At 43.5% G+C, this 13,800-nt stretch overlaps 1 protein-coding gene across 1 annotated transcript in view; it reads left to right on the top strand.

Moving 5' to 3' along the window:
* The window catches only part of LOC141273577 (hexokinase HKDC1-like), a 90,461-nt gene extending 77,641 nt beyond the window's left edge, over positions 1-12,820 (top strand). The window contains exons 14-18 of the mRNA XM_073685616.1: positions 3,948-4,047; positions 6,570-6,753; positions 7,344-7,499; positions 10,685-10,918; positions 12,462-12,820. Coding sequence (XP_073541717.1) covers positions 3,948-4,047; positions 6,570-6,753; positions 7,344-7,499; positions 10,685-10,918; positions 12,462-12,615 — 828 coding nt within the window. The 3' untranslated portion in view covers positions 12,616-12,820. The remainder of the gene's footprint in view (positions 1-3,947; positions 4,048-6,569; positions 6,754-7,343; positions 7,500-10,684; positions 10,919-12,461) is intronic.
* Positions 12,821-13,800: the final 980 nt, after the last annotated feature.

The raw sequence follows: 13,800 nt of genomic DNA, 5'->3' as shown, positions 1-13,800 counted from the left end.
TCCACTGTGTGGGTCAGCTAATTTCAATGATACTACTTTTCAGGTGCCCCTGGAAAATAGTTGGTTTTGCTGTAGGACGTTGTTGTTGGCTATACCTCTCCACTGCAGTGCCTATAATACATGGACTCTTCAGATCCACCAGAGTGGTATCCGCTATTTTTTACGCTGCTCTGAGCTTTATATAAAACGACATATAAACAGGGTTATCTCTATAAAACGGTGTATTTAATGGGAAAATCCAGGGAAAATAAGCTGATAGAATATCCTAAAAGAACCAACTCAATCAATGGCGGTATATTTGTATGTTTTTGACACTAGTACAAGTTGCATGGGATATCCAAAATAGTTTGACACTAGAGATGAGCGGTGTTCGACTAGAACTGTTCGCCAATCTCAAATTCGAGCTGTTTTGGGCGGTGTTCGAGTTGTTCGACGAACCCGAACGATTTGCAAAAAATTCGGCTGTTCGAGGTTATGTTCGATAACTGTTCGTGCACCAAAAGCGTGTCCTGCATGTCTGGCGCTATTTAGAGCACCAATCATGCAGGGATTGTCTGCCACTCACTGTAATGCCACAGCCATGGTGGTTGTGGCATTACAGTGATTGCCTAAATCGATGGGAACAGTGCCAACAGTGAAACATGAAAAGCCGGCAATTCAGCAGCGGCATACACCTGTACCCGACAATTTAGAACCGAAAGAATAGAGCTTCACACATAGATTAGATAGATATAAACATGTCAGCCACATATATACGAAGTACAGTGAAAGTGCTGCTTACTGTACTTGTCATTTAGCGTAAAGGATTTATCAAAAAAAATAATAGTGTTTTCATGCACCGTCTCTTTAAAAAAGCCGGCCGGCAATTCAGCAGCGGTACCCGACAATTTAGAATAGAAAGAATAGAGAATCACACATAGATTAGATAGATAGAAACATGTCAGTCACATATATAATAAGTACTGTGACAGTGCTGCTTACTGTACTTGTCATTTAGCGTAAAGGATTTATCAAAAAAAATAATAGTGTTTTCATGCACCGTCTCTTTAAAAAAGCCGGCCGGCAATTCAGCAGCGGTACCCGACAATTTATAACAGACAGAATAGAGCTTCACACATAGATTAGATAGATAGAAACATGTCAGTCACATATATATGAAGTACAGTGATAGTGTTGGTTACTGTACTTGTCATTTAGTATTAAAACAAAGGATTTATTATTAAAAAAATTGGCGTGGGGTTCCCCTTAATTTTAGGCTCTAGCGGAGGTTAAGCAGACGGCTGGGGCAGATGTTTGAAGCCTGGGAAGGGGGTAATACCCACGGAGCTTCCCAGGCTACTAATATCAGCCCCCAGCTGAATACATAGCCTTTACTAGCTATTAAAATGGGGGACCCCCCAAAAAAAAATGACGTGGGGTCCCCCCTAATTTAATAGCTAGCAAAGGCTAGGCAGACAGCTGGGGGCTGATATTAATAGACCAGGAAAGGAGCCATGAATATTGGCCCCCTCCCAGGCTAGAAACACCAGCCGTCAGCCGCCCCAGAAATGGCGCATTCATAGGATGCGCCAATTCTGGCACTTAGCCTCGCTCTTCCACGCTGCCCTGGTGCGGTGGCAGGGGGTAATAGGGTTGGGGTTGATGTCAGCTTATAATGCCAGCTGACATCAAGCCCAGGTTAGTAATGGAGAGGCGTCTATAAGACACCCCCATTACTAACCCCATAGTCAAAGTTAAAAAAAAACACAAACACCCAGAATAAAGTCCTTTAATTGAAATAAAGACACAATCCTTTATTGTTCTAAATTAAACCATACTTACCATCACACCCATTCCAGCTGAAGCCAACGATCTCCTGCAATAAAAGAAAAATAATAAACCAACCTCATCCTTACCTTTCCATGGTTCCCACGACAGCTTCAGCTCTGCTACATCGAGATGACTGGCTGGACCGCAGCAGAACGCTGCCATCCAGTCTGTCATCCCGCAGACACTGAGAAGCGCAGGCATGCTTGCGCTCCTCACTGTCTCGCTGTGACGGCATCCAGATGAGCCGAGGTCATGTCCAATGAACTCGGCTCACCTCATGCACGTCACTGACAGCGTGGGAAAATTCTCACGCTGAAGTGCTGAGTGCAGGAGAATTCTCCCACGCTGTCAGTGATGTGCATGAGGTGAGCTCATGTCCAATGAACTCAGCTCACCTCCTGCACGTCACTGACAGCGTGGGAAAATTCTCCTGCAATCAGCGCTTCAGCGTGAGAATTTTCCCACGCTGTCAGTGACGTGCATGAGGTGAGCCGAGTTCATTGGACATGAACTCGGCTCATCTGGATGTCGTCACAGAGAGACGCTGAGCAGCGCAAGCAAGCCTGCGCTTCTCAGTGTCTGCGGGATGACAGGCTGGATGGCAGCGTTCTGCTGCGGTCCAGCCTGTCATCTCGATGTAGCAGAGCTGAAGCTGTCGTGGGAACCATGGAAAGGTAAGGATGAGGTTGCTTTATTATTTTTCTTTTATTGCAGGAGATCGTTGGCTTCAGCTGGAATGGGCGTGATGGTAAGTATGGTTTAATTTAGAACAATAAAGGATTGTGTCTTTATTTCAATTAAAGGACTTTATTCTGGGTGTTTGTGTTTTTTTTAACTTTGACTATGGGGTTAGTAATGGGGGTGTCTTATAGACGCCTCTCCATTACTAACCTGGGCTTGATGTCAGCTGGCATTATAAGCTGACATCAACCCCAGCCCTATTACCCCCTGCCACCGCACAAGGGCAGCGTGGAAGAGCGAGGCTAAGTGCCAGAATTGGCGCATCCTATGAATGCGCCATTTCTGGGGCGGCTGACGGCTGGTGTTTCTAGCCTGGGAGGGGGCCAATATTCATGGCTCCCTTCCTGGGCTATTAATATCAGCCCCCAGCTGTCTACCTAGCCTTTGCTAGCTATTAAATTAGGGGGGACCCCACGTCATTTTTTTTGGGGGGTCCCCCATTTTAATAGCTAGTAAAGGCTATGTATTCAGCTGGGGGCTGATATTAGTAGCCTGGGAAGCTCCGTGGGTATTACCCCCTTCCCAGGCTTCAAACATCTGCCCCGGCCGTCTGCTTAACCTCCGCTAGAGACTAAAATTAAGGGGAACCCCACGCCAATTTTTTTAATAATAAATCCTTTATTTTAATACTAAATGACAAGTACAGTAACCAACACTATCACTGTACTTCATATATATGTGACTGACATGTTTCTATCTATCTAATCTATGTGTGATGCTCTATCTTTCTGTTCTAAATTGTCGGGTACCGCTGCTGAATTGCCGGCCGGCTTTTTTAAAGAGACAGTGCATGAAAACACTATTATTTTTTTAAATAAATCCTTTACACTAAATGACAAGTGCAGTAACCAACACTGTCACTGTGCTTCTTATATGTGTGACTGACATGTTTCTATCTATCTAATCTATGTGTGATGCTCTATTCCTTCTTGTCTAAATTGTCGGGTACCGGTGTATGCCGCTGCTGAATTTGCCGGCCGGCTTTTTTAAACAGAGTGTCTTCTGAGCAGTTTGTCAGCTTTTGGACACCTTTGCAGGTGTTTTCTATGTGTTTCTATGTGTTTTTGTTTGCCTGCCATTGGTTTTAACGGTGTTCGACGGTGTTCTAAGGTGTTCGACGAACAGTTCGACGAACAGTTCCTCGAACATCCCGGTGTTCGACGAACCGAACCGAACCCGAACACTACGGGGGTGGCTCAACACTATTTGACACTACAGAAAAAAGAAATACAAATGGTATGCTTTGGTTCATGTATGATTATGAATGATCAGGTAATAAAATTCAACTGTGCCTGGGGATAATATTTGCAGGAGGTTGTGCACTAGTTACTGTACTAGTTCAATATCGATGTGTTTGACTTCTGAAATTTGTATTTTTTTTCTTTCCTGCTTTGAAGGAGTTTGACTTAGACATTGTGGCTATTGTCAATGACACAGTGGGAACCATGATGACCTGTGGATATGAAGATCCAGACTGTGAAATTGGGCTCATAGCAGGTAATTCATGTTATTAAATATATATTGTGATCAAGCCATCAGAAGCAAACTGTATTTTATAGACTCCCTGTGAAAATGTATTGCATACATAATGGAAATGCAGTAAACAGTCCTGAAAACATAGTTACTGTAGCGCTGCTGCCGGTGCCCCTGCATGGTGTCCCCTTCCCCCTTCATGCAGGGACGCCGGCTTGCTCACTTCACCGGCCCTCGGCGCGGTCCCTGGCATGCTTCCTTTCCTTTGCTGTGCACGCCGCACTCTGTGCCGGCAGTGCACCTAATGCGCGTGTAACACAGGTGCCGGAATGCAACACACAGAGACACAAGGCGGGAACAGTCAGGGGTTGATATAACCACTTTATATGTATAACAATTATTCTGCAAGCGGGTTAGTAACAAGAGTAATAAACAACAACTTGAAATAACAATACGAAATATTTTCAGTGAATAACTGTAAAGTTCTTTGCAACAAGTGTGATGAACCCAGTCGTGGGAGTCACCACGTGAGTTCTCTTTATATGGCCTTAGCGGGGGTCACCGATTGTTCCTGCAAAGCCGCAAGTCTCTTCCAGATAAAATTTATCAAATCCTGTTTAGCCTCCCACGCACCAACCGGCTCCCACCCAACCTGAGATCCTAATCCCAACTGTCCCCGGTACCGTAGGTGAAAGTTGGAAGTGACGGCCCTGTTCACTTGTGCAGTTCTTCCGCTACTGCTGGCGCATCTCTCCTGTCGCAGTTCTCTCTCAGCTCTTCTTGGCTTAACTGTTGACGGTAGTCTCTCACGCTTGACAGGGTTCCGTGAACTTACTCAGTGTGAGGCGCAGGTCCTGACTCTGACCAACATGCGCAAGATTCATGGCGCTTCTGGGTCCGCGGTACCTCTGGAGCATGTCTCCTCCACTCTGCAGCCTTGCGCCTAATCTTGCTGTGTCTTGGCGCGCTGGACTTTTATATCCAGGAAATCCTTTCTAGAGGTCACCTGATCAGGTCCGGCATCTGAATTTGCTCCCCCTTCAACTCTTCTAGCACAACTTGATTCCTCTTGATTTCGCCTGACCAGCAGATGGCAATTTCTCCTCACCACTGGCACATGCTGCAAGAGTTCTACTGACTATTCATTGGCTTCTACTATACGCGCGTGCAGGCTCCCCTGCTCTTAAAGGGGCAGGGCACGCATTTGGTAAATATGCCCAGCTAACAGCCGGGAGGCATTTTGTTAAAATCTGTTACCTGCAAGATGTCTCCCAGCCAATAGCTGGGAGGCATCTTGTATAAAAGGTACCCTCCCCAAAAGGGAGGTGCATTAGCAAACAATATAGTTTAGTGTTAGGTGGTTGGTGTGTGGAACATTATGTTGCCACATCCCTGTCCCTAGTTTGTTAAAGTTATCTCCTATCCTGTGTCCCGATAGTCCAGTATAGATAGTCCTTGTTCCTGTGACCGCATTGGCAATGTCTGTATCCTGGAACCGCATTGGCGGTAACTGTCTGCTTCCCTGGGGGGCTGAGTGCCCATGCCAGAACTCTGAACCTGAAACCGCGTCAGCGGTACCTGCCTGCTATCCCGAGACCTGTGTGTCTGAACCTGTCCCAGTTGCCATCCTGTCTGCACAGTCTGAACATGTCCCAGTGGCCATCCTGTTTGCTCAGTCTGAACCAGCCCCAGTGGCCATCCTGTCTGCACAGTCTGAACCTGTCCCAGTGGCCATCCTGTCTGCACAGTCTGAACCTGTCCCAGTGGCCATCCTGTCTGCACAGTCTGAACCTGTCCCAGTGGCCATCCTGTCTGCACAGTCTGAACCTGTCCCAGTGGCCATCCTGTCTGCACAGTCTGAACCTGTCCCAGTGGCCATCCTGTCTGCACAGTCTGAACCTGTCCCAGTGGCCATCCTGTCTGCACAGTCTGAACCTGTCCCAGTGGCCATCCTGTCTGCACAGTCTGAACCTGTCCCAGTGGCCATCCTGTCTGTACAGTCTGAACCTGTGCCAGTGGCTGTTATGTCCTCAAAGTCTTCTGGTGTCTGTGCAGCCAGTTTTTGAACGTTTTCCTTATCTGAGTCTCCATGTCAGTGATCCTGAACTGACCCTACAAAGTCTGAACAGAGCCCTTATCAGTGTCAGCTAACCTGACCCCTGGGGTCAGCTGCTTCTCCTGGATGCGCCCTGGAGTGGCACCTGGCAGCTACCTGCCGCACAAGCCTGACCTCACCACTAGAGGCTCCAGAGAACACTAAGGTAGCTGCTTAGTCCGGTCCGTGGCACAGTGGAACTATGTGCGCCACCTAGAAGGGTAACATTTACTACCTTTTCAGACATTACTACTTCTTGGTTCCCAAATTACAATGGAGCTTGGGAGTTTTTTCCTTCACTGGATTCTGCGGGTAGCTGCAATGCAAGTTTTTTTAGGAGAACATGATACGGTACAGGGTGAAACTGTAGCGTCTCTGTGTCCACCATACACACCTACATAATACAACAAAAAGTATGCAGTATGAGGTACTGTATGTCTTTCTTCCCCAGGTACTGGGAGCAATGTATGTTATATGGAAGAAATGAAGAACATTGAACTTGTAGATGGAGATGAAGGGAAAATGTGTATTAACACAGAATGGGGAGGATTCGGGAATAATGGCCGTCTCTCTGACATCCAGACACAATATGACATACATGTGGATGAAAAGTCTTTAAACCCTGGAAAACAAAGGTAAAATTCAATCCAAAAAGGTGCAACATGATCTGTTTCTTTAGACATCTACTTTAATTTTTCCCTTTTACTAGTTTTGCCAAATTTTTGCAAAAGTGTTTTAATGGGGTTTACTCGTCAGAAAATATTGATGACCTATTAGAGCTTGTAACAACTGATACTGATGTACTTACCCTAAGCATAGGTTATTTCTATATTCTGATCTGGCAACCTCTTCAAGTGGCTTGTGTAGTCAAAATGAACCCACTAAATGCCTTGTAATATTTGCGTGATGGTCCTGGCTGCACATCTAGTGTACTCTATAACAACCAACTTATTTTTTACGTGTCTTTTCTCTAGTGACCTTTTCCACAAATAAGGCTGAGTAGAAGTTCAAGGGGAAATATTCTCTTACTGTTATCAGATATTATTACTTACTTGGAATTATAAAAAAAAATACATGAAAATAATTATTGTGAATGTTACACACATAAAACTGATTTTATATACTGTGTATGTAGAATGACCATGCCATGCACTGAATAGTTCCAATGTACTTGTTCTACACCCTGCAAATAACTCATTTATGTGTATATATGTATTCCATACAGATATGAAAAGATGACCAGCGGAATGTATCTGGGCGAAATTGTAAGGCAGATCCTGATTGATCTTACCAAACGAGGCCTTTTATTCCGAGGACAGATTTCTGAAAGGCTGAGGACAAAAGGAATATTTGAAACTAAATTTCTGTCTCAAATAGAAAGGTTATATGTCTTCTGAGACCCAGTACAGACTAATGTCTAAGCATATGTAAAAGTAAAATGGCACAATTAAGAGGTGTATTTAAATAATATACTATGGAAAGAGCAGTATAGTAGACATTTGCTAAGCTTACACGTCCTGTGCAAAATTTATTACATATCTATGGGTATGTTCACACAGAGCTGTTTTGAAGCGGAAAACTCAGATGAAGTTTTCAAGAGAAATTCACATCTGGAATCCACCATGTTTTTTTTTACAAGGTTTTTAGATCTGACACGTTTTTTAAGCAGTTCTCAAGTAATTGTGGAGCTTTTTTTTTTCAGCTGTCTGATGTGACTTCAGTGTCAAGTTTAGAGCGTATTCCACAAGGAATCCTCATCAAAGACATGACATGTCACTTTTTTATTTTCTCCTCAGCAAGGTTTGACCCCCGGTGTGCAGTTTGTTGAAAGGAAAAAAAAAGCACTTCTTTACTCCACCTGCCCGGGTTCAGCACTAAGTTTCCGCCACTGCTCCCAGTGTCTGTTATTGTCTGCAGTGTTGATGTCATCTTGACAGCGCTGCAGTCAATTAATGAGCTCCGCAGCTCTGAGCAGCACATGCGGTCTACTCGAGCAGAGACGCTAAGCTCTCTTATTGGCTGCAGCGGTGTCAACGCAAAGTCTACACTGCAAACAATAATAGACACTGGGAGTAGCGCTGGACCCAAGGGTGAGTTAAACAGCATTTTAAAAGAAAACTGTACGTGGAGACAAGGGTTTTTAGTAACCAGAAAAACCTTTTATGGTGTGTGAACACAATGTCTTATTCAGGCGGATTCCGCTTGGAACAAGCCTGAAAAGGCGCTGCAAAACCGTCAAAAAGTGAACATAATGCACAGCAATGTGAAAACGACATTGCTGTGCATGTGTTCAGTCCTTTGTTACTTCTCTTAACGTCTTCAGAATTCGGAAATTGTGAAGCGGTTAAAAGAAGTAGCATGTTCATTCTTCGGACTGCTTATGCTGCTCGCTTTGGACAGCTTAAGCTGGTTGCTAATATGATGCCAATTCTGCCAGTGAAGCAGCTTTACCTAAGAAAAACTCAGAGACTCCATCAATGTCTTACAGACGACTGCACATACCCTTAGGCTATGTCCCCATGATGAGCTTTTAGTGAGTTTTTGACGCTGCATATTTTTGCTCCATCAAAAATGCAGCATCTTCCAATTCCAGCAAAGTGGATGGGATATACAGAAATCTCATGTCCACTGTGATTTTTTCAACTCAGCATGAACTGACCGGCGGTGCGTGTTTCAAATCCACAATATGGTAATCTCTCTTGCCGGTACACTGAGTTTTATGTGCAGATTTTCCCCATAGACTTGCATTAAATGTGGGAAATCCGCAGGTAAAAAACACACATGCTGTTTTATTGTGTTTCTGCCGTGGAAACGCATCAAAAATGCATGAACTCTGCACCTAAGTATTTCAATAAAGTTTTGTCAAAGCCAAATACCAGGTAGTATCAAAAGCAAAGCAGCTTTATTTAAAGCATGACACACCAGAAAGAGACAAGAAATGCAGCATCAAAAACACAATTAAAACACATGTTAAAAAAACGCAACGAATAAATGCAAGTAACCTAATTTAAATAATAGGTGCAGAAATTCTGTAAATTCAAAAGCACACCAAAAGAGCCTTAGGCTGTGTGCCCACGATGCGTTTTTTAAGCCTTTCCGAAGCGGCAGAAACGCTTAAAAAACGCATGGTAGAAGGCCTGCCATGTCCCCCAATGATAATCCGCATGTGTTGTGCACATGCTGCGGAAATTTCCGCTGCGGATTATCATTGCGGAAAAAAACGCAGCACTACCAATTATTCTGCGGAAGCGCAGCGTTTTCGCTGCCATTGACTTGCATTAGAATGCGCCAATTCCGCAAGACTGCATCTGTACTTGCGTAATTGGTGCGTTCTAATGTGCGGATGGTACCCGGGTGTGGAGGACAGGAGAGTCTCACCCACACCCAGGTACCATTAAAAAAGCGGTAAAAAAAGAATAAAATAAAAAATAAATATATACTTACCTTCTGGCGGCCCGCGCTGCGCTCCTCCTTGCTTCCCGGCACTTCGCGATGGAATGAAGGACCTGCGCTGACGTCAGAGTCATGTGACGGGTCACGCGACGCTGACGTCAGCAGGTCCTTCACTCTACCGCTGCCGGCAGCCGGGACCGAGCGAAGCAAGACAGCGCGGGCCATCGGAGGGTAAGTATATATTTATTTTTTTATTTTTTGACATTCTCTGTCTCGCGATGTGCTGGCAACCCGGAAGAAGCCAGGACGAGCGCGACAGCACACGCGGCGGCATCGGAGGTAAGTATAGCTTTATTTTTTTATTTTTACGGTCACACTATATAAGTCCATGCTGTTTGCATGGATTTATATAGTGTGACCAAGTTGTCAAGCACTTTCCAAGTGATGCTAAAATCGCTTGGAAAGCGCTTGTCAACCCACATGCGGAAATGCAAGTGAAGAACGCTTCACATCCGCTTGTCCCTGGCAGGAAAATGCATGTACAATCCGCATGTACAATCCGCATGTACAATCCACATGCGTTTTTTCTGCCAGGGAGATGCAGAAACGCTCAGGAAAAAATCCAGAGCATTTCTGCATCGTGGGCACATAGCCTTAAAGAGTTTTTTTTTATTGTTAATGTGAATTTTTGGGCAGATCCACTTCAAAATCCACATAAAAAAACTGTATGTGAACACACCCTTACTCACTTTACATGTGAGCCAAACAGCGGTCATTGAATAGCCAGTTAAGACTGGCCGACCACAATTCCAGGTGCACAGAACAATCATTAATACGATCATCCTATGTGTACAGAACATCATGTTCTCCACCGCACATGTCCTGTTTATACAGATCGTTGTGCTGTCCAGAACAATGATTGTTAAGAAAGCTCAAAAATAATTTCACCTGACGAACGAGCATTTTGCTGTGTTATGACTGCCTGCCTGCTTAGAATAGCCAGTAATCAGCATGCAAGCATTCCTAGGAACACTCTTTCCCGATTATCGGTCAGCGTAAATGGGCCCTAACTTTGCAAATGGCCTCGTACTTTTAAGTGGTCAAGGAACTCCTCTACTTATCTGTCCATTTTGTACATATTTTTCACTAATCATTACTTTTTTCTTTACACAGTGATCGATTAGCTCTTCTCCAGGTCCGGAAGATCCTTCAACAGCTTGGTTTAGACAGCACATGTGATGACAGTATCATTGTGAAGGAGGTCTGTGGTGCAGTGTCAACCAGAGCCGCAAAGTTATGTGGAGCCGGCTTGGCTGCAGTTGTAGATAAAATCAGAGAAAACCGTGGTCTGGACCATCTTAAAACTACAGTTGGTGTTGATGGGACTTTGTATAAATTACACCCACAGTAAGTTATTCCAGAAATACAGTATAGATTCAATAAAGTACATGGGGATCAAACTCAAGAAAACTCATAAAATGCTCTATAAATGATCTGTACAGTCTGTATCTATAATACCTATTCTGAAAAGTAACAAAGTACTCAAAGTAGTTAGTACTGGCTCCGTCTGTGAAGCAGAGTCACTACTCACAGGGTAGTTAGGAGGTACAAGGTCAGATACCAGGAGGGCTTGTAGTACAGCGGGGCAAGACAAAGGCAGTCTAGGGTCAAATGCCAGGAGGGTACGTCAAGATAAGGAGATAAGACAAACGGATAATCAGAGGCCAAATCCGGGGTCAGATACCTGAGGTCAGAAAGCGTCAAGAGCAAAAGGGATAACACACTTGAATAGTCACGACAAATCCTAGGTCCGGCAACAAAATCAGCATCAGATTGAACGGCTGGGCTGTCACCTACAATACTGACAGTCCAGCACAATACAGATCCCATAGGGCAGTTGAGCTGTCACTCACAGTGTCCCTAGGCCACAGTGAATGATGAAACTGTGACACCGTCATACAGTACCTGTCTCCCTTATATTGTTCTCTTGTGGATTTCTTCTAGACAACCCCTACAGACTCAGCATACTAAGGGCAAAGTGGTATAGATTTTAAAGGGAACCTGTCAGCAATTTTTGAGACCACAAAGTAATATCACAGTAAAATACCTGTAATGATCATTATTTCCATACTTTTAAATTAAAAGTCCACGTCTCCTATTTCTTGTAATCCATTGGCAAATTCTTATGCAGATGAACTCGCAAGTGAATGGGTCTTGGCCTGCACTTACAGCTCTCCGGCCAGCGATTGACAGGTCGTTCCTCACTGTACCTGCTCCCCTGGCCAACATCTCAAGCAGGTGCCCTCATTCTCAGGGGCAACACATGCACTGTAATGTTCTGATGACGCATGAAATGCACAGGCGCTCCCTAGGAATTACCGAGCCTGTGCCTCCATGACCCGCCATTTTGTGGGCAAGACAGTTGTGTAGACCATGAGAAAAGCTGTTAGTACAGGAAGAAAATCTGTAATACTTATATATTAATATTACTATGTTAGGAACACCAGAATCTCCTAAAAATTATACAAAAATGTTCTCCATACAAATTCGGAGCCACCCATATATCACATTCTCCAGTGAGGAGGGGTACATTGTTCAAACAACTCTGCTTTTTTTTTCTCTAAAAAACCATAAAGGGATTTTAACAGGTAAAACTTCTTAACGGTATATCTTTTTGTGGACGGTCAGCAGCAATGCAGCCATATTGCGGTTCTATTTCAATATGAAGTGTAAAGTGTCACACAGTTGTCAGCGGTTTAACAGACTGTTTACACAGGCCGGCCCGCTTCAGATATGTACTGAGCAGTCTGTACTAGATCGTTCAGCACGCATAGGCTGACAATGTTCTCTGTAGAGCAGGTCCTTGTTAACTGTTTGAGATAAAGAATATTCAACAGATTTAATATCAATCATAACTTCCAGACATGTTTGCTCTTTCTTGTTCTTATAGTTTCTCTAGAATCTTACAAGAAACTGTGAAAAAATTGTCCCCACAATGTGATGTGACATTTATCCTCTCTGAAGATGGCAGTGGGAAGGGAGCCGCGCTAATTACTGCAGTGGCCAAGCGGTTTCACAGTCAAGAGGAAGAAGACAAGAGTTAAAGATGGTTTACTAAAAGAGAATTATCAAAGGTGCTCATAAGTTTAAGATGAACAATAAGATCACTGTATTGCACAGTATAAAAATGTGTTAAAGTGTGTGAACACCTTCAGACCTGATTTTTTTTTTTTATATTGTTAATTTGCTTCCAAAATGCAAAATGAACCAACTTTCTAACTAGCCCTTATTAAAAATATCATACTATTTTACTGGTGTAGAGTCTGTTTAAATCCTTCACATAGCCTTCTGTCCCGCTGTGTCTGATATACATCTGACTGCTCATGACTGTGTTAGCTTTTATTGCTTTCCCCTTTTCTTCTTTCAGTGTTACTATCACAGAGGGGAAGAAGGTTGTACATAGCAGATCAGAGTATGGATAGGGAAGAAAGTATACAAGACATTTGTGAGGGCAGGTTACATGGGCACACATATAAGACTACAGAGGAAAGGGGAAAGATCACACAGGCTGTGGGTTGGTGTAGAAAAAATGGTGATAACCCGTGACAGACTCCGCAGTGGAAGAAAATGAGAAATCACACACTCTTCAGCTTCCATGTCTTGTCAATAGAAAGGAAATCTAAGAATTTTATTCTTCTTTTGAAAATGCCTTTCATATTTTTTTACTTAAAAAAAATCATTAAAAATAAAAAATATTGTTCTAATGTCATTTACTTAATCAGTATTCTTAATATGTTACAATGCATTTGTGTGCTGCTTCTCTCCTTGAAATAATGCAGTCTTCCAAAAATTGTATCAATATTCTGTTTTAAACTAGAGCACAGACATTTTGCAAAATAATGTAGGCCCAGAGCGTAAGAGTTTTGTAGTTTCCTAGAGAGAAAGAATTGTGCATACGGTCACTTAGTACAATTGCCTTACTCTTAGTGGATGGAGCGACTGTAACACTGGAAGTACAGTATCATTTCAATCTCTATTAGAGGCAGTTTACAACAGTTTTTGGAATAAACAAACCCCAAAAAGTTGCAATTTTTTAAAAGTCATAAATTGTGCAACATTTTATATTTCTGCACCGTGCTTACAAAGGTTGAAAACGTGGGATGGACTACTATGGGGGGTCCGGCTAACAAGTTTAGACTGATGTATTAGGCTCTGTTCCAAAGTTGTGGGTCGCAATGCATTCTTTTACCGACCCACTGCAAAAACATATTATTTCCCAATATCTCAGC

The sequence above is a fragment of the Phyllobates terribilis genome, unplaced genomic scaffold (genome assembly GCF_046119375.1).
Source record: "Phyllobates terribilis strain yellow unplaced genomic scaffold, ASM4611937v1 Scaffold_5__5_contigs__length_657084704, whole genome shotgun sequence".
NCBI classification, from domain to species: Eukaryota; Metazoa; Chordata; class Amphibia; order Anura; family Dendrobatidae; genus Phyllobates; species Phyllobates terribilis.
The sequence above is the reverse complement of the archived record's forward strand: the minus strand, read 5'-3'. Positions and strand labels throughout refer to the sequence as shown.